Source organism: Ceratotherium simum, chromosome 3 (genome assembly GCF_057802395.1).
Source record: "Ceratotherium simum simum isolate JZ-2026a chromosome 3, ASM5780239v1, whole genome shotgun sequence".
NCBI classification, from domain to species: Eukaryota; Metazoa; Chordata; class Mammalia; order Perissodactyla; family Rhinocerotidae; genus Ceratotherium; species Ceratotherium simum.
The window spans coordinates 44,835,568-44,861,458 of record NC_141902.1 but is presented as its reverse complement, the minus strand read 5'-3'; the positions used below and the strand labels follow the sequence as shown (position 1 = coordinate 44,861,458).

General features: G+C 38.6%; 1 protein-coding gene across 1 annotated transcript in view; it reads left to right on the top strand.

Annotated features, from left to right (window-relative positions):
- Positions 1-25,891, top strand: part of SHC4 (SHC adaptor protein 4) — a 124,689-nt gene that overhangs the window by 95,089 nt on the left and 3,709 nt on the right. The window contains exons 9-11 of the mRNA XM_004421552.3: positions 216-276; positions 8,113-8,292; positions 22,248-22,501. Of these exons, the coding sequence (XP_004421609.1) occupies positions 216-276; positions 8,113-8,292; positions 22,248-22,501 (495 nt within the window). The remainder of the gene's footprint in view (positions 1-215; positions 277-8,112; positions 8,293-22,247; positions 22,502-25,891) is intronic.

Below are 25,891 nucleotides of genomic sequence, written 5' to 3'. Positions count from 1 at the left end.
GAGCTATCTCTGCAGCTACAAAACAATGCACTATGAAAGGAGTCTATGCTCCCTACCCAAATCTCAGTTTCCTTTCCTTACCTGTCAGACATTTCCTGTGTTAGAAAGTGAAGTTATCTGCTGTATTCTGCTGGGAGCATTATTCGTGTTTTGTTTGTTTTTTGAAAGTTTATGGATGTGCTATGTAAATGTTTCACAATTTGTTTTTGGTACAGCCTGGGAACTCCAAGTGCAGCAGCGTGTATGAGAACTGTTTAGAACAAAGCAGGGCAATAGGTAGGTACGATCACCCTTCCCCATCTGTCACTCTCCTGACTCCTTTCAAGTCACGCAGTCGCGTGTGGCTCTTTTTCTTAAATATGTTGTGGGAAAGGCAGGTGTATATAACTAAACATGTAACGCTTCAGCTCCAGGCGTCCCCCATTCTGATGGCCCGGAATACCACACGTGTGCCCCTCGGAAGGCTCATGGTTCCCCCGTGCTGTTGTGTGTTCTACCACGCTATAGTTCCACTTTATGAGGTCCTTCACTGCTTTGACATCATGAAAGCTCTCTCCCTGGAAAGGTGCTTTCTCTGCTCAAAACTCAAGGGAGTTCCACTTCAAAGAAGCTCAGACAGTAAGCTAATGTGAAAATTGATGCTTGTCAGATCCATTAGGATTAAGATAAAACCTTTATTTCTGCTTGGCCAAGGGAACAAAAAGAAATCTGAAATGTGAGAGTCCCAGTTAGGGGTCTACCCCCCCCATACTTGCCAGGGCATTAAACGTCTTATTACTGTACGTGATAATTGACGTTGGGCACAACTGTTCCGTAATAAATATAGGGCAACAACTATCAGATTGGAAATATATTTTTGTAAAAATAAGTTATATTTCTAGTTAGTCATTTCATTCCTTTAGATTGCTGAAAGTATTTATTCTTTTGGGAAGGAAAGTTTTGCAGCTCTAGAGGAGGAGATGACTGTGCAGTGGAGGATAGAGTTGGATAAGCACACTCAAGGACTCAAATTAAATTAGTAGGAACTCGCCACCTAGAAGTTGGTCACTTACAAGGATACTTTCATATTTCCTATGGAATTACACCAATGTAATCTATTAATTTTATTATTTCTTACAGAATGGGGAATACATGAGGATTTATTGTTTTTGGTATAGCTAATTACCACCTTCCTCTACCCTGAGAAAATAATAGAAGTTGTGAGCTAAGGCAGCGTTTTAAATTCTTTAAAAACATGATTCCTTTCAATAGAAATTAAAATTCCATGCCATTCTTTAAAGTTATTTGAAATTTCAAACTTATTATTAATAATATGACTAAGACAAATTAAAATAATGGTAAGTGTGACTGTCTTTTTAAAACTATGCTATCTAGGAGCTATAATCCCTCCCTCCTCCCCCCACACTAGAAATCCCTAACCTAAGGATTTAATAGTCAGGACCATACCACATGTGCCTTGTAGTATGGAAACCATTTTTTACCTGTGCTGAAGCTCACTTCGCAGTTGGAAATATCTCCTGTCCTGTTTCATCTCATTCTATATTCTTCATTTATTCATCACTTCACTCAGTGACTATTTATGAGGACCTCCTGTGGGTCAGGCACTGTGCTGGGTGCTGGGGATGGAGACACAGCTGGCAAGTGTGGTTTGCAGTTGAACTAGGAAGATACACCTTAAACAAGTGCTTACAGATGTGACGAGTGTTTCAAAGCCCAGGATGTTATGGGAACGAATAACAGGAAACCTAACTTAATCTGGGGGACTATAGAGGGTCTCCCTAAGGAAGTGACAACCAAATCAAACCAAGACCTGAGGGATGAGTGGGAATTATCCAGGCACAGAGAGAGAAGTGGGGAAGGAAGGAGGAGAGAGACATAGAGAATAAATGAGTACCAGAATTCCTAAGTATGCCTGGACCAGTTCCCAGATCACTGCACAAAGAGGGCACAGGAGGAGAGAGAGATGAGTCATGGCTCTGGGACAGAGTCCTGAGGGAGTCCAAAGTTTTTAGCCCAGCCCAATACCTTCCTTCCCAGCTCACCTCCCTCCTCTCCATTAAACAGTCACCATGGCACGTCCTGTTGTTCTCAGTCACCTAGCCTCTGAAGGGAACTCACTGAATGAAAATCCTCGACATTTCTAGAATTAAGTTGAATGCGCTAATTCACAACACTACCATTGGAGAAAAAGGGCGTGGTTTCTTGTCTCTTTTTCTCAAGACCTCTCACTATGATTTTTATTTTACATTTTTAAAGTACCCTTCCCCCAAAAGCATAAATTTATGAAGGAATAAATGGATACAGAGGTGCTACTTCAACCTTATCCAAGATTTTTCTTTTTGTAAGTATAGACTTATCATAGAATCCAATTTATTTCTGTTTATCTTGGTTTTATTTCTCCTTTAAACCAAAAAACAATGTAACTCCTTATTTCATGGTTTATACATACCTATAAGCAGATCCAAACTCATGAACAGAGTTTTGTAATAAACGTTTATTTGGAGTCTGGAATACATTTTTCCACAGAATTAATTTTAGCCGTGATTGCTATTTCCTAGACAAGTGCACCATATTCTGCTATTCTTGCCTGTACTGGTGCTTCAGTGTATATTTTGTAATGACAAATACAACAACAGGAAATTCTACTGCAAGTGCCTGTTCTTCAGTTACCCTCTGTTGCGGGATAGTCTGGGACCAGCACAGAGCTTCAGCACCCCACCTTCCTTTATGGTGGCCCTAAGGTAACAATTCATAACTGGGAACCTTTCAGAATCTGGGGGAGGTGACAGATGGTATTTGCAGTTTGAGAAAAGTCCTCCACCTGGACACTTTCTTCTGAAAAGCACTGAGCTGCAACATCGTTTCCCTAGAAAAGCAGGTCCTAAGCTCCAGTGGGGAACCAGAATGTTAGGAAGCCATCTCCCCAGACCTCAGCCACCAAGACCCATGGAGGGATAGGACCCAACCCCTGCTCCAGGAGCCACAACAAGTAAGATCCCTCCTCCTGTGAGAGCAAGGACTTTACTACTACAGTGTCCACTCATCCACAGACACCCAGAAACCAGGTGCTCCTGTCTTGGGGTCTGCCTGTGACTACTTGGGCATATGTTTAAAAAGTGACCTGAAATTCTTGACCAGTGAGCAAATTAATAGCAGTTGCCAGAATAGCAAATATACATGGTTTTTATGGATTTTCCTAGAGATTCATGCATACGCATATGAGAGACACCTATTCAAATATTTTCAATAAGGTTTGCCTTTTTCCTCCCAAGACATTTATTTATTCAAATATTGACTTAAAATTTGAATTCTGGTGTATTATAAATACTGCAGCAGGCTTCTGGTTGTTGAAGGTTGTTAATTGTATTTTCGCCAGACGTATAAAAGATCCCTATCCTTAATAGTACGTTCCCTTATGGAAAAAAAATAATTAGCAAAATAGAATATTTCCCCAACCTTCAAGTTAAAATAAAAATGTTGATATTTTTAATCAAAAAGATGTTAAATTTCCACAAACCCTAAGGGCTTGCACTTAAAAACTTTGGTACTTAGAGTAAATACATTGTGTATGTATTTATTTTCTGCCACAGATCTTCTCTTGGGCAGGTTGTATAGGTTCTCAGAGTAACACTTGGCATAAAGAACTTTTGGAATGCATAATGGTTGGCATGTGTGGTTAAGCTCTCATCAACCACACACTTTATCCTAGACAGATTTTAAATTGGGTTACAAGGTGAGATATCTTTTTTTTTTTTTTAATTTAAGACAATATTGCTGGCAAATATAATGGCATGTTTGGAAAAAAGGAATGGTAATTTTCAAGAGAGACTGAGTATAGACATTTATGCTTCTGTGTAACCTTTGGGATGATGTGGTCATCTCATGCCAATGCTCTGTGAGGGGCAGACTAGTCAGCACCCTGTGCTAAAGGTTGACTCAAGGTCTTCAGAGGTCAAATGTGCTAAGAAAGGAAAACTGGGTAGACAGTCAGTCATCCGTTCATTCAGCTGACAAACGTTTTTCTTTTGAGCACCTGCTTCATACCAGGCATTGAAGATGCAGAAGATACACAGATAAATGGGTTCTAGTCTCTCCTCAAGGACTCAAAGAATTTGCAGTCTCAAGGGGAAGACAGACAAGTAAACAGATACCTACAGTATAGTATGGAGTGGCACCTCACCCAGCCTAGGGAAGGGAAGGACTCAGAGGAAGCCTTCCTGAAAAAGATGGATTCAGAGCAGAATCTTAAAGGACAAATAGGAGTTAGGTAAAGAAAGGGATGGGGAGGATTTTGTAGCAAGAGGTAAGCATCGTGTGCAGAGGCTCAGTAGCAATGAATAAATACATGACTGAGCAGTGATGGGAACTCTTTATCGAATGCCTACTATGAGGCAGGCACTATGCTCAGTGAGTGTCTTACCCACATTCTTTCATTTAATCCTCACAATCATATTTTAAGCCAGGCATCCCCATTTTGTATATATGAAAACTGAGACTTAGAGAGGTTAAGTGACTTGTCCCAGGTCACACAAATAGTAAGAGATACCGTAGGGTTCTGAACTCAGATCCATATTAATTTAGAAGCAGACTTCCTACAAACACTTTTGATCATATTCCACTTTCAGTAAATTTTTATGAGCAGGCATTCCTAAATAAATGATAATTCAGTCATGTCTAAGTTATACATACATGTAGTAATACATTATGCATGATTATAAAGCATACACAAGGGCCTGCCGGGTGGCTTAGCGGTTAAGAGCGCGTGCTCCACTACTGGCGGCCCGGGTTCAGATCCCGGGCACCCACTGACGCACCGCTTCCCCAGCCATGCTGAGGCCGTGTCCCATATACAGCAACTAGAAGGGTGTGCAGTTATGACATACAACTATCTACTGGGGCTTTGGGGGAAAAAAAGGAGGAGGATTGGCAATAGATGTTAGCTCAGAGCCGGTCTTCCTCAGCAAAAAGAGGAGCATTAGCATGGATGTTAGCTCAGGGCTGATCTTCCCCTCACACAAAAAAAATAAAATAAATAAAACATATACAAAAAAAGAAAATTTCGAAGTTAAAGTTAATGAGAAATAACATTTTTTTAAAATGTCGTACTAATTACAGTGGCTGAATACTATCATTAGATAATATCTCAAGGCCCGATATACATATAGAGCATTTATTGATAAAGAAAATAGACATACATTTCAAATCCTGATAACTTTAAATTTTGGGAGGCCAAAGTTCTGATCTAATTAGATCATTCTTGTTAATAAGCTCATAATGCTGCTAAGGAGGAGCTTGTACTGAGTAAAAGAATGATCTTCAATTCTTGATTTCTTTGCAGTCACCTTTTAGCCATTTGTCCATTTATGAAAGTAAGTTTGGTTCAAACTAGATAGTATAATTCATAAATCCACTTAACCAAGCAAATGGAAACTGTCATACGTTGCAAAATGCAACCAAGAAATGAGGTGCCCTGTCGACCCCTCCATCTGTAGAAATCCCAGTCCTCCCTCAGGATATCCCACATATGGAGTATGACATGGGACAAAGTGACATGTAATGGCTGACAGACAGACAAGGAGTAAAGAAGGAGCAGGTAGTAAGGCTGTCGTCTTCTGACTGGGCTTCCCCTATTTGGTGTACTCTTAGATTTCCATACTTTGTGTTATAAGGATCATAGGGCTATTCAACATGATGTGAAATCCAATGTAAAGTTGGTCCTTTTTGGACCACGTGGAAGGGGTGGTTTTAATGACTGGAACAGTGGAAGGACTGATGTTGTTTTACGGTAAGACAATGGAATGTCAGTGTCACTACTTTAGGTGCAGCCACATGGTGATCTTGCAGCACATATGGCCAAAACTATAAATGTACTTTTTAATTTTTTTATTTATTTTATTTATTTATTTATTTATTTATTTGTGAGGAAGATCAGCACTGAGCTAACATCCATGCTAATCCTCCTCTTTTTGCTGAGGAAGACCGGCTCTGAGCTAACATCTATTGCCAATCCTCCTCCTTTTTTTTTTCCCTAAAGCCCCAGTAGATAGTTGTATGTCATAGTTGCACATTCTTCTAGTTGCTGTATGTGGGCTGCGGGCTCAGCATGGCCGGAGAAGCGGTGCGTCGGTGCACGCCCGGGATCCGAACCCCGGGCCTCCAGTATCGGAGTGCACGCACTTAACCGCTAAGCCGCAGGGCCGGCCCTAAATGTACTTTTTTAAACAGGAAAGCAAAAATATTCTATCCTGACATTCTCAGGACAGAACCATATGAATGTACAAGTACTTCATGCCATCAGATAGTGAAATATGGTGCTATATCCATTCATTCAGTAACTGTTTGCTGATGTCATATTCTGTGCCAGGCATGTGCTAGGAGCAGGGGTTGCAGCTGTGAACGAGACAGACAGGATCCCTGTCTTCATGGAACATGCAGTCTAGATGCAGTACAGACATTTAAAAAAATAATAACATTCAGATCCCAGGTGTGGACCTATGCCACTTGTCAGCCATGCTGTGGTGGTGACCCACATACAAAATAGAGGGAGAGTGGCACAGATGGTAGCTCAGGGCGAATCGTCCTCAGCAAAACAAAAACAAAAAAACCATAATAGAATTAATTACTCTTGTGATATGGGCTTCAAAAGAGAAGTAAAAACTTCTAGGAGGGGCTGGCCTGGTGGCGCAAGTGGTTAAGTGCGCGCACTCTGCTGCGGTGGCCCGGGGTTCGCAGGTTCGGATCCCGGCGCGCACTGACACACCACTTGGCAAGCCGTGCTGTGGCAGCATCCCATATAAAGTAGAGGAAGATGGGCATGGATGTTAGCCCAGGGCCAGTCTTCCTCAGCAAAAAAAGAGGAGGATTGGCAGATGTTAGCACAGGGCTGATCTTCCTCACGAAAAAAAAAAAAAAGAACTTCTAGGAAAGCAGAGAGATTTGGTCTAATCTAAGAAGACCAGGGAAGCTTCTTCTGAGAAAGGGATGTTTAAACTGACCCCTGAAGGATAAGGGTGATGGAGAAGGGGAGGGAAGAGCATGTCAACCAGAGCAGACAGCCTTATGGTGGAGATTATACTGCAAGGAGGCCTGTGTGAGCTGGGCAGAGACTGGGGAGGAAACGGGTGCAGGGGAAGCTGGGTAGCCAGGAGCAAGGCCTGGGGCTTGTTGAAGAGTTTGAGCTTCATCCGAAGAGCAATGGGAAGCAATTAAAGAGTTCTTAAACCTCTGAGAAATATGATCAGATTTTCAGTTGTCAAAAGATCATTTTGGCCACAATGTATAGAACAGAATGGAGGGGGAGAGGAGAGAGAAATTGGGGTGGGGGGGGCGACATAGGAGGTGACCTGAGGAGTGAGTCCTTTCCGTTAAATAACAGAATAAACAGTTGGTGCAAGGCTGAGCTTGGCAAAACAAAACTTTGGGCATAGACAGAAGACAGACTTCCTACTCTTAATAATTTAAAACTAAGTAATGAGTTTTTTGAAAAGCAGTTTAAATAATAGCTATTCAAATTCTATATGGCATGTGGGTTTTCTTGGTTCCTGGACTGCAGCTCTGAGCAGCGTGGTGTGCGGATTTGTGCTGTTTGCTGAAGGGTCGGCTTGCTTTCTTCCCTGGCTGTTCCTCTTTTGGATCTTTCTGGTTTGTCTCCTGTCTGCTGTTGAAGCAATGGGTCAGCTGAGGGACGGCGCAGGGAGGGGCGGGGAGGCCAATGAGAGGATGCTTTCCCCAAAGACCGCCGCTTATCTTGTTTTTACAGGTCAAATCTAAAAGCCAATATTCAGGGCCGGCCCCGTGGCTTAGCGGTTAAGTGTGCGCGCTCCACTGCCGGCGGCCTGGGTTTGGATCTCGGGCGCGCACCGACGCACCGCTTCTCCGGCCATGCTGAGGCCGCGTCCCACATACAGCAACTAGAAGGATATGCAGCTATGACATACAACTATCTACTGGGGCTTTGAGGGAAAAAATAAATAAATAAAATTAAAAGCCAATATTCAATCCTTTTATGGAATGGGAGTGGCTTTTCCCTTCCTATCAATTCTAGACTCAAGCATGATTTTATTTATTGTTTACAAAGCAAAAACATGATACATTGATGATTAATCACTGCAGGTAACGCACATGAGAGAGGCATGCAGCCCCAACGAGACACCGTATTAATGAAGCACGCCTGTCGAGTGGATCTCTTCGACGACCCCTGCTACATTAATACACAGGCTCTTCAAAGTCCACTTGCCTCAGCTGGAAATCAAAGCTCGGCTCACCCACTGGGGAGCCTGTGGCACCGTGACAGTAAGTAGCTGCTCCCTGTCTGTATTCGTTTCCTGTGGCTGCTGGAACAAATTACTGCTAACTGGGGGTCTTAAAACAACAGAAATTTATTCTCTCGCAGTTCTGGAGGCCAGAAGTGCTAACTCAAGATGTCAGCCGGGTTGGTTCCTTCTGGAGGCTCCAGAGGAGAATCTGTTCCATGCCTCTCTCCTAGCTTTTGATGGCTGCCAGCAATTCTTGGTGTTCCTTGGCTCGTAGACACATAACTCCAATCTCAGCCTCAGTCTTCACCTGGCCTTCATCCCTGTATCTCAGGTCTCCCTCTCCTTTCTCTTATATGACAATACCTCTCTCTTATAGGTAGAGCATAAATCCAGGAATGTCTCGTCTTGAGATCTTTAACTTAATTACATCTGCAGAGACCCTTTTTCCAAATTAGGTTACATTCACAGGTACTGGGGGTCAGAACTTGGACATATCTTTTTGGGGCCACTGTTCAACTCTACCCTGTCTCTCATTTTAAAGAAAGCTATGTCCTAGACCTCATTTTCAGGGAGCTAAAAGGATTCTGTCTTCTTCTTCTTCCTTTTTTTTTTTTTTTTTGTGAGGAAGATCAGCCCTGAGCTAATATCCCATGCCAATCCTCCTCTTTTTGCTGAGGAAGATTGGCCCCGGGCTAACATCGTGCCCATCTTCCTCTACTTTATATGGGACGCTGCCACAGCATGGCTTGACAAGCGGTGCATCGGTCTGTGCCCGTGATCTGAACCTGCGAACCCCGGTCCTCCAAAGCGGAGCCCGTGCACTTAACCGCTGCGCCACTGGGCTGGCCCCTAAAAGGATTCTTTCTTATCTCAATCTCTCACCACAGTTAATATAGATTAGAGCTTGGTGGATATATAGATTTCAAGATTTTGAGACTTTGATTTTGAATAATCTTTTCAAATATTTTATATTGACTCTGAACTTTTGTTTTCTGCTGTGTGCTCTTGCTGAAGGGAGGGCTGTCAAAGCTGGGAGAAAATTTTGAATTTGTTTGTTCGCATGAGGAACAATGACCACTATTTTGGCTCTGTTTAATGATGATGTTCATTTTATCCATTTCAAAACCCTTTGGTAAGTCATCTATATAGCACTAAAATTAGATGGCTTCTTTCTTCAAGCATGTACTGTGAGTAAAATACAATAGGACAAACATCATTTTCCTGCCAAATTGCTTCAAGGGGTAAATGCATAAACAGGAACATAAATAAATAAAAGCAAAACAAGCCAAAGCCTACAATCAATTGAAAAATAAACAAAAAGTGCTTTTCATAAAATACTGAAGGTTGTTGGGTTCAGAGGTTGGCTTGGTGTCAAATTTGGTTTGCTCCAAAGATGGAGAACCAGTCACTGAGAAAGTCCTTTCACTAGCCCAGGAAGTCTCTCCAGACTGCCAGGGGCAACTCTCCATCTAGCAGTCACAGCAATGGCAAGATAAAATTTAAAAGGAGGTTTTGCTGAGCCTGAGCTTCACCAGACCATCTTAACTCTCCACACTAAGAAACAAAGGTGGCAAGGGGGCCATCTTCTTACAAACTTTCCAAGGCCACTCTTGGCACCCAAATAACTCAACTGGGTTCTCTGGAAGCAGACAGTGAGACAGGACTTGGCATGCAGGGTCTTTCTTGGGATCAATATCAAGAAGGGAGGGGGAGGAAGCAGGCTTGGGCAGAGGGAGAGGTGGAGTTACCAGGCAGGCCTGACAAAGCCTCAGCCAACCCTACAGAGAGCACATGGAGCCCGTCAGAGTTGTCCGACATTGGGCCCGAAAGGCTGGGCCTTTTAGCCCTACTTATCTCAGTCTTTGGATGTGGGCCACACAGGCAAGGGCAAGCCCTTGGGTGAAGGAGCTCTCTGCAGCTGAGGCAGGGTGGTCAGCTGGAGGCTGACTGGTGACGCCTGGTGCACTTGGTCCTTCTCTGAAAAGCATTCTTGGTACTGCATCTTCGTGTCCACTACAGAGGGCATCTTGTGCCGTGGATGATGGGATATGCAATAATTCAGATTTCTGCAGTGAACTTAACTGTTCAACATAGAGTGGCCTGTGTGGAGAAGGTAGTATTTGTAGAGGAACAGCTTTTTGAAAAAAGTTTTGGACCTCAATTTGTAAAAGTAACTTTATAAGAGTATATACTCGACAGCTTCCATTTCATGGACTTTTCAAAGCAATAATGTTATTATTAGAAAACTCATTAAGTGAGTGGCCCACATTAGGTGATCTGGGATATACCTTGATTCACAACTCCAGTTCCTTTATAAGCAAGTCTTCAATGTTAAAAATCTTTGTAACTCAAGCAAAGAAACTTTGCCTTTTGTCATAGACAATTCAATAATGTGAAAAGGCAAAATTAATCCATAACAACCAGCCTTCTCGTTTTCTCATCCTTTTTCCTTCTCCCTGCCTTGGCGGCAAAATGTTTAATAATCTAAGGCCTTTGGTATCCTCTCACTCTTTATTTCCTATTGGGATTTAATTTCCCATAGCCTCCTGGGCTTCTTGCTACCCTCTTGAGGCTAATTTCAGCCTACCATCACTCCCTCCAAAAAAATTAACTCCAATTCTAAAAGTATAAATAATATTAATTTAAAGAAAATTTAGTAAGATGGAGTAAGGATAACTTTATACATACTTTTCTGCAAAATGTCTTAAATACATTTTTTAACCTTTCCCCCTAATATTTCCTCCTATATCTTTCCTTCCTCCCTCAAAAATCCTCTTTAGCTTCTTTAGGCATACTTAGCTTCCCTTATCCAGGCAAAGGTTTACCGATTAGTTCAGTAAAACAAAGCAAAAACCAATCTAGAGACATGAACCTAAAACTCTCAAGCATGCCTTCAGGGCTACTCAGTTCTTCTTATCACACTGCCAACACAGGAAAAGCTCTGACACAATCTTTATTCTTATCAAACATGGCAGAAGGAAATCATTAGTATTGATATTGTCTAATTTTTGTATCAATTTATTATTAGTTTCAGTCTAAGTTACCTTAACAAAGAAACCTCCCAAAATACCATAGAATAAAAAGGACTAAAGTTTATTTATTTTACCTAATAGCCTGAAGATTGGTGGTACAGGGCTGGTAAGACAGCTTTGTTGTTCTCGACACCTGGGTTTGATCTCTGGTCTAAGGTCTTTGATCTCTGGTCTAAGAACTTTGATTTGTTCTAGGGTCTTCTATCTGTGGACTAAGAGACTAGGCTCTCACCATCACATCTGTATGCAGCCGGTGGGAAGAGAGAAGGGCAAGAGGAGTGCACATTCATTCATTTAAAGAACATGACCCAGAAGTGGCAGACATCGTTTCTTTTCACTTGCTGTTGGCGAAACTTAGACCTGTGGCCACACATAGCTTCAAAGGAGCTAGAAAAGTTCCTCTAGCTGGGTGGCCATGTGCCCAGCTAGAACTTAGGAGTTCTATACTGTAATGAAAGGGAGCATAGATATTGGTACACAATTAACTGTCTCTGCCACAGCATACCTTCTGCACCTAAATATCCATGAGCTCTTCTTTTCACACAGACCATATTTGCCCTCTCCTAAAGGGAGACTTTGCATATACCCCATACAATTACAGCATCCAGCTTAAAGTCCATGACATCCAGGTGATGTGAAGTCCTCTCGATCAAGGTTGGATGGGGATCCCTGTTATTTGCCAAGTTGTCTGCCCCATTGCACACCCAAAGTTAGTGGTGGAAGAGGAATAAGATAACCACGATAGAAACCCACATTGACAAAAGGGAAGCATGCAAAACACATGGTGGTCACTGGTCTATAGTGGATTGCCAAATCCTGCCAGGCAGTAATTGTGAAGACTTCCCGAGCTGGAAGTGGAGAAAGTGATTTGCTTGGACTCTGGTTCAGTTTTATAGGAGGAATCTCCTTGTCCATTGTCATCTGTGGGCCCTGACTGTGCCCTCTGGGTTGTTCCTGCCATTATCCTCCACGTGTACATCTAAAGCAGATGTTGCAGAAAGTGCCTTTCTTAGGGGCTTCACCACTTTTACAGCCTATTTCCTGTTGGTGTGGACTTGAGATTAGAATTTGCTTTAGAGGCCAAAATGCCATAGACAAGAAGGGATTGTGAATTCTTTGGCAATGTAATTTCCTTAAAAACTTAGTAGGATTCCACTTTATTCAGCTAGAGTCAGTTCCACATGAAATTTCCCTTAATATTCCTTTATTTTCCTTTTATTGCCTGAAGGATGCCGTCTCTCTTTCCTGTTGTTGGCAATTTCTATATTCTCTCTTCTTTTCAGTGTTCTTTGAGATTTATTAATTTAATTGATCTTTCCAAAGGACCCAGGTTTTGGTTTTACTTTCTCTATTGCTTTTTGTTTTCCATTTCATTGGTTTCTATTTTTATCTTTATTATGTCTTCCTTCCACTCTCTTTGGATTAAATTTTCTCTTCTTTATCCAGCTTGTACTACATTTTCTTCTATTGCCTTTATAGTTTTATTTCCATTATAAAATATTTATTCCATTTGAACTTCAAATTTTCTGTGAGGTAGAGGGTCTAACTTAATTTTTTCTGTGTAATTGACCCAATTTTCCGAACACTATTGACTAAATAATCTCCTCTTTCTCTAAGGACATTCTCCATTATACTAGATTTATTACTCCATTATTCCTATGTACAGGAACTGTTTCTGGGCCTTTATTATTATACTCTTTCTATTGGCCCACTTACCTGTTCTATACCAATATATTTATTACTATACACTCATTACTATGACTTTGTATATATCTTAATAGACGTGTAATCTTCCTTTATATTACAAATAATTTTTCTCTGGGTACTATTCCAACCTTTCACTGACTTTTTGTGTTAACATCCTATTGTACCAACTCTTTAGATACTTTATAGAGGTGTACATATTTTTCCTCTCAATAATGCAAATAAATTCCTATTTTATAATTTTCACACACTCAGTAATCCATACTGATAAACCATATACAGTCAATTTTCCTAATTCACAGATTCCACATTTGAGAATTTGCTTACTTGCTAAAATTTATTTGTAACCCCCAAATAGTACTCATGGCACTTTTGTGGTCACTTGTGGACATGCACAGAGCAGCAGAAATTTGAATCACTCAATGTGCACATTCGCAGCTGAGGTCAAACGGGGAAACGCTCTGCCTTCTTGTTTCAGCTCTCATACTGTAAATGTGTCCTTTTGTGGTCTATTTAATGCCATGTTTTTCATATTTTTGTGCTATTTGTTGATGATTTTGCTGTTTAAAATGGCCTCCAAGCATACTGCTGAAGTGCTGTCTAATATTCCTAAGCACAAGAAGGCTGCAATGTGCCTCACAGAGAAAATATGTGTTTGTTCAGGCATGAGTTATAGTGCTGTTGGCCGGGAGTTCAGTGTTAAGGAATCAACAATATATGCTAAATAAGGTGTCTTTAAACAGAAACACACATCAACAAGGTTATATGTATATATTTTGTGTGTGTGTGTGAGGAGATCAGCCCTGTGCTAACATCTGCCAATCCTCTTCTTTTTTTGCTGAGGAAGACTGGCCCTGGGCTAACATCCGTGCCCATCTTCCTCCACTTTATATGGGACACTGCCACAGTATGGCTTGCCAAGCAGTGCGTCGGTGCACGCCCGGGATCCGAACCGTTGAACCCCGGGCCTCGGCAGCGGAGCACGCGCACTTAACCACTTGTGCCACCAGGCTGGCCCCTCGACAAGGTTACATATTGATTGACTGATGAAAATGTTGAGACCTGAGGCTTGAGAGTAACCTAACCCTGCATTTCCGCTAGGGACAATGGTTCAGTTTTCATGAATTCAGTGTTCCTGGCAACTTTATAAAATATAACTACTGTGAATAAAAAGAATTGACTACTTATTGTCCTCCCAAACCAGAGATGGAGTCATTACAACTCGTTGTGGGGAGAAAAGGGCAGGCTTTTCTTTCCACAACAGAAAACTGAAGATTGTCCCCCAACTCTGACACTTGTCTCTCAAGTTTATATCCCTCTTCTGATTTTATCTTCAGTTATGTGCCTATCCTGACTTTTGTATGCATTTTTAATTCTATAAACAGTTTTTTTTAATTCAAAAGTAATACAAATGCTCATGGAAGAAATCCAAATAATAAAGAATGGTATAAAATAAAAAGAAAAAATATCCCTTCCCAAGCCTTAATACTGTATCCAACTCCCTAGATATTAACTGTTTCTTCTGATTTCCAGAATGTTAACACATAGTTAAGTTTCTATCTCCTTGTATACCTCTATTTGTCTACCTATCTATCTATGATCTATCTATCTATATCTCCTTTTAAAAAATGGAAGTTATGATAACCTCCTTCCGTACTTGCTTATTTCACTCTTCTATTTTAGAGATTTGACCAAATTAGCAGATAATATCCTTTATTTTCTTTTTTTTCTAGTTTAACTGAGATATAATTGACATATAACATTGTATTAGTTTAAGATGTACTGTATAACAATTTGATATATGTATATATTACAAAATGATTAGCACACTCAGTTTAGTTATCATCCATCACTTCCTATAGTTACAAAAATTTTGTCTTATGATGAGAACTTTTAAGATCTACTCTCTTAGCAACTTTCAAATATATAATACAGTATTGTTAACTATAGTCACCATGCTGTATGTTACATTCCCAGCACTTATTTATCTTATAACTGGAAGGTTGTACTTTTTTACCACCTTCACACATTTCCCCCACCCCTTACTCCCTGCCTCTGGCAATCACCAATCTGTTTTCTGTTTCTATGAGTTCATGTTTTTAAGATTCCATTTATAAGTCAGATCATACGCTTTTTGGCTTTCTCTGTCTGGCTTATTTCACTTAGCATAATGCCCTCAGGGGCCATCCATTTTGTTGCAAATGGCAGGATTTCCTTCTTTTTTGTAGCTGAATGATATTCCATCACATATATATCTTACATTTACTTTATCCATTCATCCGTCAATGGATGCTTAGGTTGTTTCTATGTCTTGGCTATTGTAAATAATGCTGCAATGAACATACGGGTGAAGATATCTCTTCAAGATAGTGATTTTGTTTCCTTCAGATATATGCACAGAAGTGGAATTGCTGGATTACATAGAAGTTCTATTTTTAATTTTTCGAAGGACTTCCATATTGTTTTCCATAGTGGCTGTGCCAATTTACATTCCCACCAACAGTGCACAAGGGTTCTCTTTTTTTCACATCCTTGCCAACACTTATGTCTTGTCTTTTTTTTCTTTTAGTTTTTGTTTGTGAGCTTTATTTTTTACTACATTGGTTAATATAAAAGTTATGAATTAAATGTTCTCTTATCTCATGCATCCAGGACTGAATTGGTGAAATTCTCTGATAGTAATCCAAAACAATAGATCTTATTCCTAAAAATAGCCAAAGTGAAAAGGGACCAAATAGCCAGTCTGTTTGCGATCTTGAAGAACATCTAATAAACTTAGATTTTCTTGTAATGAAGAGTACTTCAGTTCTAGGAGATTAGTCAAAATTTAAAACAGCATTGCATACAAAATCATTCTCAAAGCTCTAAATGCCTTTTACATAACTAAAGTGAAAATTTTAAGTGTCTCTTGTCTTTTTGATGATAGCCATTCTAACAGGTGTAAAGTGATATTTCATTATGGTTTTGATTTGCATTTCCCTGATGATTACTGATGTTGAACACATTTTCATGTACCTGTTGGCCATTTGTGTGTCTTCTTTGGAATAATGTCTGTTCAGTTCCTCTGCCCATTTTTTAATTGGATTGTTTGTTGTTTTGCTATTGAGTTGTATGTGTTCTTTATATATTTTGGATATTAACCTCCTAATCAAATAAATGATTTGCAAATGTTTTCTCTTATTCTATAGGTTGCCTTTTCATTTCGTTGATGATTTCCTTTGCTGTACAGATTTTTGGTTTGGTGTAGTCCCACTTTATTTTTGCTTTTGTTGCCTTTGCTTTTGGTGTCAAATCCAAAGAATCATTGCCAAGACTGATGTCAAGGAGCTTACTCCTTATGTTTTCTTCTAGGATTTTTATGGTTTCAGGACTTACATTCAAATATTGAATCTGTTTTGAGTTGACTTTTGTGTGTGGTGTGAGAAAGAGGTCCAGTTTCATTCTTTTGCGTGTGGCTGTCCAGTTCTCCCAACACCATTTATTGAAGAGACTATCCTTTCCCCATTGTACGTTCTTGGATCCTTTGTCATAAATTAATTGACTATATATGTATGGGTTTATTTCTTGGCTCTCTATTCTTTTCCATTGATCTATGAGTTTGTTTTTATGCCAGGACCATACTGTTTTGATTACTATGGCTTTGTTATATAGTTTGAAATCAGGAAGTGTGATGCCTCCAGCTTTGTTCTTTTTTCCCAAGATTGCTTTAGGTATTTGAGGTCTTTTGTGGTTCCATACAAATTTTAGGAACGTTAATTTTATTTCTGTGAAAAATGCCATTGAAATTTTGATAGGGATTGCATTGAATCTATAGATTGCTTTGGGTAATACGGACATTTTAACGATGTTAATTCTTCCAATTCATGAGCACAGAATATGTTTCCATTTATTTGCATCTTCTTTAATTTCTTTCATCAATGTCTTATAGTTTTCAGTGTACAGATCATTTACTTCCTTGGTTAGATTTATTCTTAAATATTTTATTCTTTTTGATGCTATTGTAAATGAGATTGTTTTCTTAATATCTCTTTCTGATAGTTTGTTAGTGTATACAAATGCAACTAATTTTTGTATATTGATTTTGTATCCTGCAACTTTACTAAATTAGTTTATTAGTTCTAACAGTTTTTTTGGTGGCTTCTTTAAGATTTTCTATATAAAATATCATGTCATCTGCAAATAGAGACAGTTTTACTTCTTCCTTTCTGATTTGGATGCCTTTTGTTTCTTTTTCTTGCCTAATTGCCCTGGCTAGGACTTGCAATATTATGATGAATAGAAGTGATGAGAGTGGGCATCCTGTCTTGTTCCTGATCTTAGAGGAAAAGCTTTCAGCTTTTCATCATTAAGCATGATAGCTGTGAGCTTGTCGTGTACAGTCTTTATTATGTTGAGGTACATTCCCTCTATACTAACTTTGTTGAGAGTTTTTATCATGAATGGATGTTGAATTTTGTCAAATGCTTTTTCTGCATCTATTGAGATGATCGTATGATTTTTATCTTTCATTTTATTAATGTAGTGTATCACATTTATTGATTTGTAGATGTTGGAGTATCCTTGCATCTGGGAATAAATCCCGCTTGATCATGTTGTATGATCCTTTTAATGTATTGTTCAATTCGGTTTGCTAATATTTTGTTAAGGATTTTTGCATCTATTTTCATCAGGTATATTGGCCTGTAATTTTCTTTTCTGTGGTGTCCTCGTGTGGTTTTGGTATCAAAGTAATGCTGACCTTGTAAAATGAGTGTGGAAGTTTTCCCTCCTATTTTTTGGAAGAGTTTGAGAAGGATCAGTGTTAATTTCTCTTTTAATGTTTGGTAGAATTTACAGTGAAGCCATCTGGGTTCTGGACTTTTCTTTGTTGGAAGGTTTGGCTAGTGATTCCATCTCTTTACCAGTAATTCATCTGCTCAGATTTTCTATTTCTTCGTGATTCAATCTTTGTAGGTTGTATATTTTTAGGAATTTGTCCATTTCTTCTAGGTTATCCAGTTTGTTGGCATATACTTGTTCAGAGTAGTCTCTTATGATCCTTTGTATTTGTGTGGTATCACTTGCAATGTCTCTTCTTTCATTTCTAATTTTTCTTAATTTAATTTAATTTTATATTTTATTTAGTTATTTTTGTGTGTGTGTGAGAAAGATTATCCCTGAGCTAACGTCTGTTGCCAGTCCTTCTCTTTTTGCTGAGAAAGATTGGCCCTGGGCTAACATCTGTGTCCATCTTCCTTCTACTTTATATGGGACACTGCCGCAGCATGGCTTAACAAGCGGTGTGTCAGTCCGCGCCCGGGATCTGAAACTGTGAACCCTGGGCTGCAAAAGCGGAGCGTGTGAACTTAACCACGACGCCACTGGACTGGCCCTTCATTTCTAATTTTATTTATTTGAGTCTTCTCTCTTTTTTTCTTGGTAAGTCTAGCTAAAGGTTTGTTTATTTTGTTTGTCTTTTCAAAAAACCAGCTCTTAGTTTCATTGATCTTTTCTGTTGTCTTTTATTTTCTATTTTGTTTATCCCTGCTCTGATCTTTGTTATTTATTTCCTTCTGTTAAACTTAGGCTTAGTTTCTTCTTCATTTTATAGTTCCTTGAGGTGTCGAGTTAGATTATTTATTTGAGATCTTTCTTTTTTCTTATGTTGGTGTTAGTTGCTATGAACTTTCCTCTTAGAATGGCTTTTGATGCATCTCATTAGTTTTGGTATGCAGTATTTCCATTTTCATTTGTGTCAAGATATTTGCTGATTTCTCTTTTGATTTTTTCTTTGACCCATTGGTTGTTCAGTAGCTTGTTGTTTCATCTCCACACATTTGTGAATTTTCCAGTTTTCTTCTTGTAATTGATTTCTAGTTTCATGCTATTGAGGTTGAAAAAGATGCTTGATATGATTTCAATCTTCTTAAATTTATTGGGACTTGTTTTGTGGCCTAACATATGATTTATCCTGGAGAACGTTCCGTATGCACTTGGGAAGAAATGTGTGTTCTATTGCTTTGGATGGAATGTTCTGTAAATGTCTGTTAGTCCATCTGATCTAATGTGTAGTTTAAGTCTAATATTCTCTTAGTTATTTTATGCCTGATGATCCATCTATTGTTGAAATTGGGGTATTAAAGTCCCCTACTATTATTATATTGCTGTCTATTTCTCTCTTCAGGTCTGTTAGTATTTGCTTTATATATTTAAGTGCTCTCATGTTGGCTGCATAAACCTGTGTTATTTTCAATTGCTCTATAGTCTTCAGTTGTATGAGTATGTCATAATTTATATAAACTTATTTATGGAAGTCTAATTTCTTTCCAGTCCTGTGCTAATATAATAGTCAATACTATCAAAAAACACCTGTTTACATGTGCTTTTAAAAAACTGAATGCTTCAATGTGCTGTCTTCACAGTTCACATTGGTTTCTTTCAATGTCTCATTCTTCCTTTCTCATTTGGATTACTTGCAACTGTTTAATCCAGATTTTGCATGTTAGATTTTTTTCTCTTCTTTAAGCAATATTCCTCCCTTTCAGAGGTTTTGCCCATCAGATGCATATGGGTATGGATATTCATATCTACCTTTTGCTTTTCTGAATTTCTGATTGTGAACAATATGGCTTTAGTTGCTAATGGGAACTCCAATATGACATGGTCTCTTTCTTCCATGATTCCTATCACTTTTTTCTTTTTTGGTCTCAATTAAATCTAGAGTTCCTGGCCTTCCTTGTTGCTTCCTTAACCTTCACTACTTCTGAGAAAATTTATTTTATCAAGCCAATAATTTATTAGATATTGTATGGAAATTGTATCTATATAACTGTACTTCAATTATTATTATCTTTCTTTAAGTCAACTTTATGTAAAAAAAGGAGTCAATAATAGATAATACACCACAGTGTTAAGAGTGGTTGTATTTGGTGATAGGACCATAGGTGATTGATTTTCTTTGTTTTTCTGTGTTTCTCAGATTTTAAAAAATTAGCATGTATAACTTTTAAAATTAAAACAAAAATTTTTAAAAATCTATCAGGTATTCTGCTTTTAGAAAAATTAGATTTTTAGCAAATGTTTGGGTGATTGAAATCTCCTAGCACAATGTACTTTGTCTTTGTGCTAACTTGGGAAACTGTGTTAGGAAAATATTGTCCGTATCCTCAGGCTGGCCCATGATCTGTTGCCTCTTTTCAAGATGATATAATGTCTGTTTTCTTTTGTTTTGTCCTTGTCCAAAAGCTCTCCACCATAATCTCAGAATAAACTAAAAGCCATCATGTGCTAAGATGTGGGCACCCACATACACATATGCGTGCATCTACCTCACATTCACACAAACACTTTCTCTCTCACATACACAAACACACACAGCTATTCATCAGAAATTCTCCATTATGCCTGAAAGCAGGCAACACTAAGGCCAACTACAAGTATTATTCATCAAATCTGGACACATTTCTTCAGGCTTTTTCTGGCAATAATAGAAAGTTCTGATTGTAGAGGAGAATATTTTTAGCCATTAGATATAGACTAAAGATTTTTTTAAAAGATATATTTGTGAATGCTGCATCATAATTATGTTACGCAGAGAGAAGTTCTTAAGTAGGGACAAACTGTAACATATTAATAGGAGAATTGGATTACGTCTACAGGGCACTGGTTGCCTATATCAATGACTTCATAGGATTGTCATGTTTAAGTTGTAAAACTTAGAGTCAAGAGGATTTCTCATTTGTGAGACCCTTGCATAAGGACGTGTAAATACTCCTTTGCATTTATAAAGATGAAGACTGGTTTCTATGCAAAAGATCCTTTGCATTTAAAAAGACAAAGTCTGATTTATTGTTTTCATAGTAAATTTGCCATGTTAAATGTATGACTTTCACCTGATTCAGACATAAGAATTTTATGTTATTACTTCAAGAGATGCTGTATATCATTCCGATAGTCTTGCTATGTACTAGGGGCCTTTGTGGGTACTGCGGAAGTAGAGTGGCTAGACTAGTTTTGAAAATTAAAAGATTTTCACGTCCAAGGCAAGGGCCCTAGAGTGTGGTGATTAAGAACCTGGACTTTGGAGTCAGATCTCATTTCAAATCCCAGATCTACAACATATTAGCAGTGTGATTTTGGATAAGTCATTTAACCTTTTTAAAGATCCATTTCCTTGCCTGTCTAATTTTGAGAGTAAAACAAGATAATATATGTAAAGCATTGAGCAGTGCCTATCATTCTTGATAAATGGGAACTACATAATAATTATTATCACTGTGAGTATCAATAGTACTATTAAGTGCTACCTGGATGTACCTTCTCATTCCCGATGCTCTCGACTCTCGATAATATTTATTCTGCAGAGCTTGGGGACTTGCCTCAGGCCATACCTCCTTCATGTTTTGCCTTCATTTTTTTTTTTTTTTTTTTGTGAGGAAGATCAGCCCTGAGCTAACATCCAATGCCAATCCTCTTCTTTTTGGCTGAGGAAGATCGGCCCTGGGCTAACATCCATGCCCATCTTCCTCTACTTTATATGGGATGCCACCACAGCATGGCTTGACAAACAGTGCATCAGTGCGCACCTGGGATCGAACCTGCGAACCCTCAGGCTGCCAAAGCGGAGTGTGCGTACTTAACCGCTGCACCACTGGGCTTGCCCCTGTTTTGCCTTCTTTTACATGATTGACTCTGCTTTGTCCAGGCAGGTGATTGACACAAACAACAGAGTGGTCATTTAACAGGAATGCTGTGAGTTTCAGCATAGCTTTGAAGTTTTTGGTCAGAAGCATCTCTGAAGCACATTAGTAATTTGGTTTGAAAAAAAGCGAAATGCTAAAAAGTGGGCATAGCCCAAAGTTACTGTAGGCAGTTTGGGAATGTTAGGAATATTTTAGACGTTATCTGTAATCCAGGCACAGCATAAACCTCTTTCTCTTTAGCAGAGAGCCCCTGGGACATAAAGAGCTTCTCTCTGCAGTTATGAAAGCAGTTCTCATGGGTCAGTTCCATTTCTCATCTGAAAGGAAAACTCCTGCACCTGGGCAAGCCTTTCCTGGTAACAGAAGCCAAAAGCAATGTTTGGATCCACCCTTAAATTAGAGCCCGTTGGAAGTTCTGGAAACAAAAATCCTGTTTGTTCCAGAAACAGTATTATTTAAACAGTGTCTGGCACACAGTAGGGCCTCAAGTTACATTTGCTGAGTGAATGAATGAATGAATAAACGGATGGATGAGGAGGTAACTTATGATGTCTCTCTTTGTGTTTTGACTTCAGAAGCACCAGAAACTGTTCAGCCAGGTGCCACGGCCCAGCCTGCCAACTTACACTCTTTGCCACACATCAAGCAGCAGCTGTGGAATGAAGACTGCTACCACGGCAAGCTGAGCAGGAAGGCGGCAGAAAGCCTTTTGGTAAAAGATGGGGACTTTTTGGTTCGAGAGAGTGTAACATCTCCTGGCCAATATGTGCTGAGTGGACTACAGGGAGGCCAGGCAAAACATCTTCTCCTGGTGGATCCTGAAGGCAAGGTATCATTGACCTCTCATTAGTTTTCACAGGATGTTGTGACTAAGGTTACTCTGAATGACAGATCCAAAACCTGGTATTGAAGAGTGTTCAAGGCTAAGGGTTTCCTTTTTCTTGAACCCTCCAGCTGGAGCAGGAAGTGCTATATAGAGACCAGTTGGAGGGGTTTGAGTGGGAGCCACCCTGGAGGATCAAGTAGACGACAGCCTCTTTCTGCCCTTCTCAATTCAATTCAGTGAATTAAATGAATACCTACTACATGGAAGTACAGGGATTCACAGTTGACTATTGCTCGGTATCCCATACATAGCCCTTGCTCTCAAGGTGCTTATAACTTCATAAAACAGGTGCTTAAATAATTATAATATAAGGATGAATGACATAAGAATGGTTCAGCTAAAGCACTGTGGTTTTTCTCAGGGTAGAGGAGTGCTCTGGTTGAGGCAAACTGAAAAGGCTTCTTGCAAGGACTGACATGTAAAATGAACCTTGAAAGAGGGCAAAATTTTAAAAGGGGGACGTTGAGAGCATAGGGAAGTAACCACAGGAACTGACAGAGCAGTAGAATGGTACTAAACCAATAAAAGATGTACAGCAGGACCAGAGGATGCCTGTAGACAGAAATGATCTTGGACAAAAAACAATTAACAAAATGGTAAGTCCTTCCCTATCAATAATTACTTTAAATGTAAATGTATTAAACTCCCCAATCAAAAGACTTTAGAATAGTTGAATGGATAAAAAAATAAGATCTAACCATATGCTGTCTATAAGAGGCTCACTTTAGATTTAAGGACACACATGGGCTGAAACTGAAAGGATGGATAAAGATATTACAGGCAATTGATAACCAAAAGGGAGCAGGTGGCCATACTTATATCAGACAAAATAGACTTCAAGTCAAAAAGTGTCAAAAGAGACAAAGAAGGACATTATATAATGATAAAAGGATCAATTCATTAGGAAGATACAACGATTGTAAATATATATGCACCCAACATCAGAATACCCAAATATATGATGCAAACATTGACAGAACTGAAGGGAGAAATAGACAGTAACACAATAATAGTGTTATCAATAGTGTTATCAATACCTCACTTTCAATAATGGATAGAGCATCCAGACAGAAGAGCAAAAAGGAAATAGAGTACTTGAACTACACTTTAAGACCAAATGGACCTAGCAGACATATACAGAACATTCCACCATGCAGCAGAGTACACATTCTTTTCAAGTACACTCAGAACATTCTCATGTTAGGTCCCAAATCTTAGGATAGATTACATGTTAGATCACAAAACAGGTTTTAACAAATTTAAGAAGATTGAAGTTATACCAAGTATCTTTTCTGATCACAATGGAATGAAACTAGAAATTAGTGGCAGAAAGAAAACTGGAAAATTCAGAAACATGTGGAAATTAAACAACATGCTCTTGAACAACCAGTGTGTCAAAGAAGAAATCAAAAGTGAAATTAGAAAATATCTGGGAATAAATGAAAAAGAAAATACAACATACCAAAACTATGGGATGCAGCAAAAGCAATATGAAGGAAGTTGATAGTGATAAATGCCTACAGTGAAAAAAAAAGAAAGATCCCAAATAAACAACCTAACTTTACACCTCAAAGAACTATACAAAGAAGAACAAACTAATCCCAAAATTAGCAGAAGGAAGAAAATAATTCAGATTAGAGCAGAAATAAATGAAAGAGAATAGAAAAACAACAGGAAAAAACTACAAGTTGGTTTTTTGAAAAGATAAACAAAATTTGACAAGCCCTTAGCTACATTAGCTAAGAAAACAAGAGGGAAGACTCAAATAAATGAAATCAGAAATGAAAGAGGAGATATTACAACTGATGCCATAGAAATTAAATGATTATAAGAGATTACCAAGAATGATTATATGCCAACAAATTGGATAACCCAGAAGAAATGGATAAATCCCTAAAAACATATGACCTACCAATATTGAATCATGAAGAAATAGAAAATCTGAACAGATGAATTACTAGTAAGCAGATTGAGTCACTAACCAAAAACTTCCCAATAAAGAAAAGTGCAGAACCAGATGGCTTATGGTGAATTCTACCAAATACTTAAAGAGAAATTAATGCCAATCTTTCTTAAACTTTTCCAAAAAATTGTAGAAGAGGAAACACTTCCAAATTCATTTTATAAGGCCAGCATTACCCTGATACCAAAACCAGAAAAAGACACTACAAGAAAAGAAAACTACAGGCCAATATCCCTGATGAATATAGATGCAAAAATCCTCAACAAAATGCTAGCAAGCTAAATTCAACAGTGCATTAAAAGGATCATACACTGTGACCAAGTGGGATTCATTCCTGGAATAACAGGATGGTTCAACAGAGAAAAGCAATCAATGTGACACATCATGTTAACAGAATGAAAGATAAAAATCACATGATCATTTCAATAGATGAAGAAAAAGCATTTGACAAAATTAAGCACCCTTTCATGGTAAAAAAGAAAAACACTCAACAAACTAGGAATAGAAAGAAATTACCTCAACATAATAAAGGTCATATGTTTAAGGCCCACAGCTAACATCATACTCAACAGTGAAAAACTGAAAGCTTTTCCTCTAAGATCAGGAACAGACAAGGTGCTCTCCTTCACTACTTCTATTCAACATAGTACTGGAAGTACTAGCCAGAGAAATTAGGCAAGAAAAAGAAATAAAATGCATCCAGATTGGAAAGGAAGGAGTAAAATGATCTCTCTTTGCAGATGACATGATCCTATATGTAGAAAACCCTAATGATTCCACAAAAAACTTGTTAGAACTAATAAACAAGTTCAGCAAAGTTGCAGGATACAAAATCAACACACAAAAATCAGTTGCATTTCTATACACTAACAATGAACGATCCAAAAAGGAAATTAAGAAAACAGTATCCTTTACAATAGCATCAAAAAGAATAAAATACTTAAGAATAAACTTAAAAAGACTTCTACACCGAAAACTGGAAAACATTGCTGGAAGAAATTAAAGAAAACACAAGTAAATAGAAAGACATCTCATGTTCATGGATTGGAAGATTTAATATTGTTACAATGTCTATACTACTCAAAGTAATCTACAGATTCAATGCAATCCCTATCAAATTCCAATGGCATTTTTTTACAGAAATAGAAAAACAATCCTAAAATTCCTTTGGAATCACAGAGGACTCCAAATAGTCAAAAGAATCTTGAGAAAGAAGAACAAAGCTTGAGACATCACACTTACTGATTTCAAACCATATTACAAAGCTACAGTAATAAAAACAGTATGGTACTGGCATAAAGACAGACGTATAGACCAATGGAACAGAATAGAAAGCCCAGAAATAAACCTATGCATATATAGTCAAATGA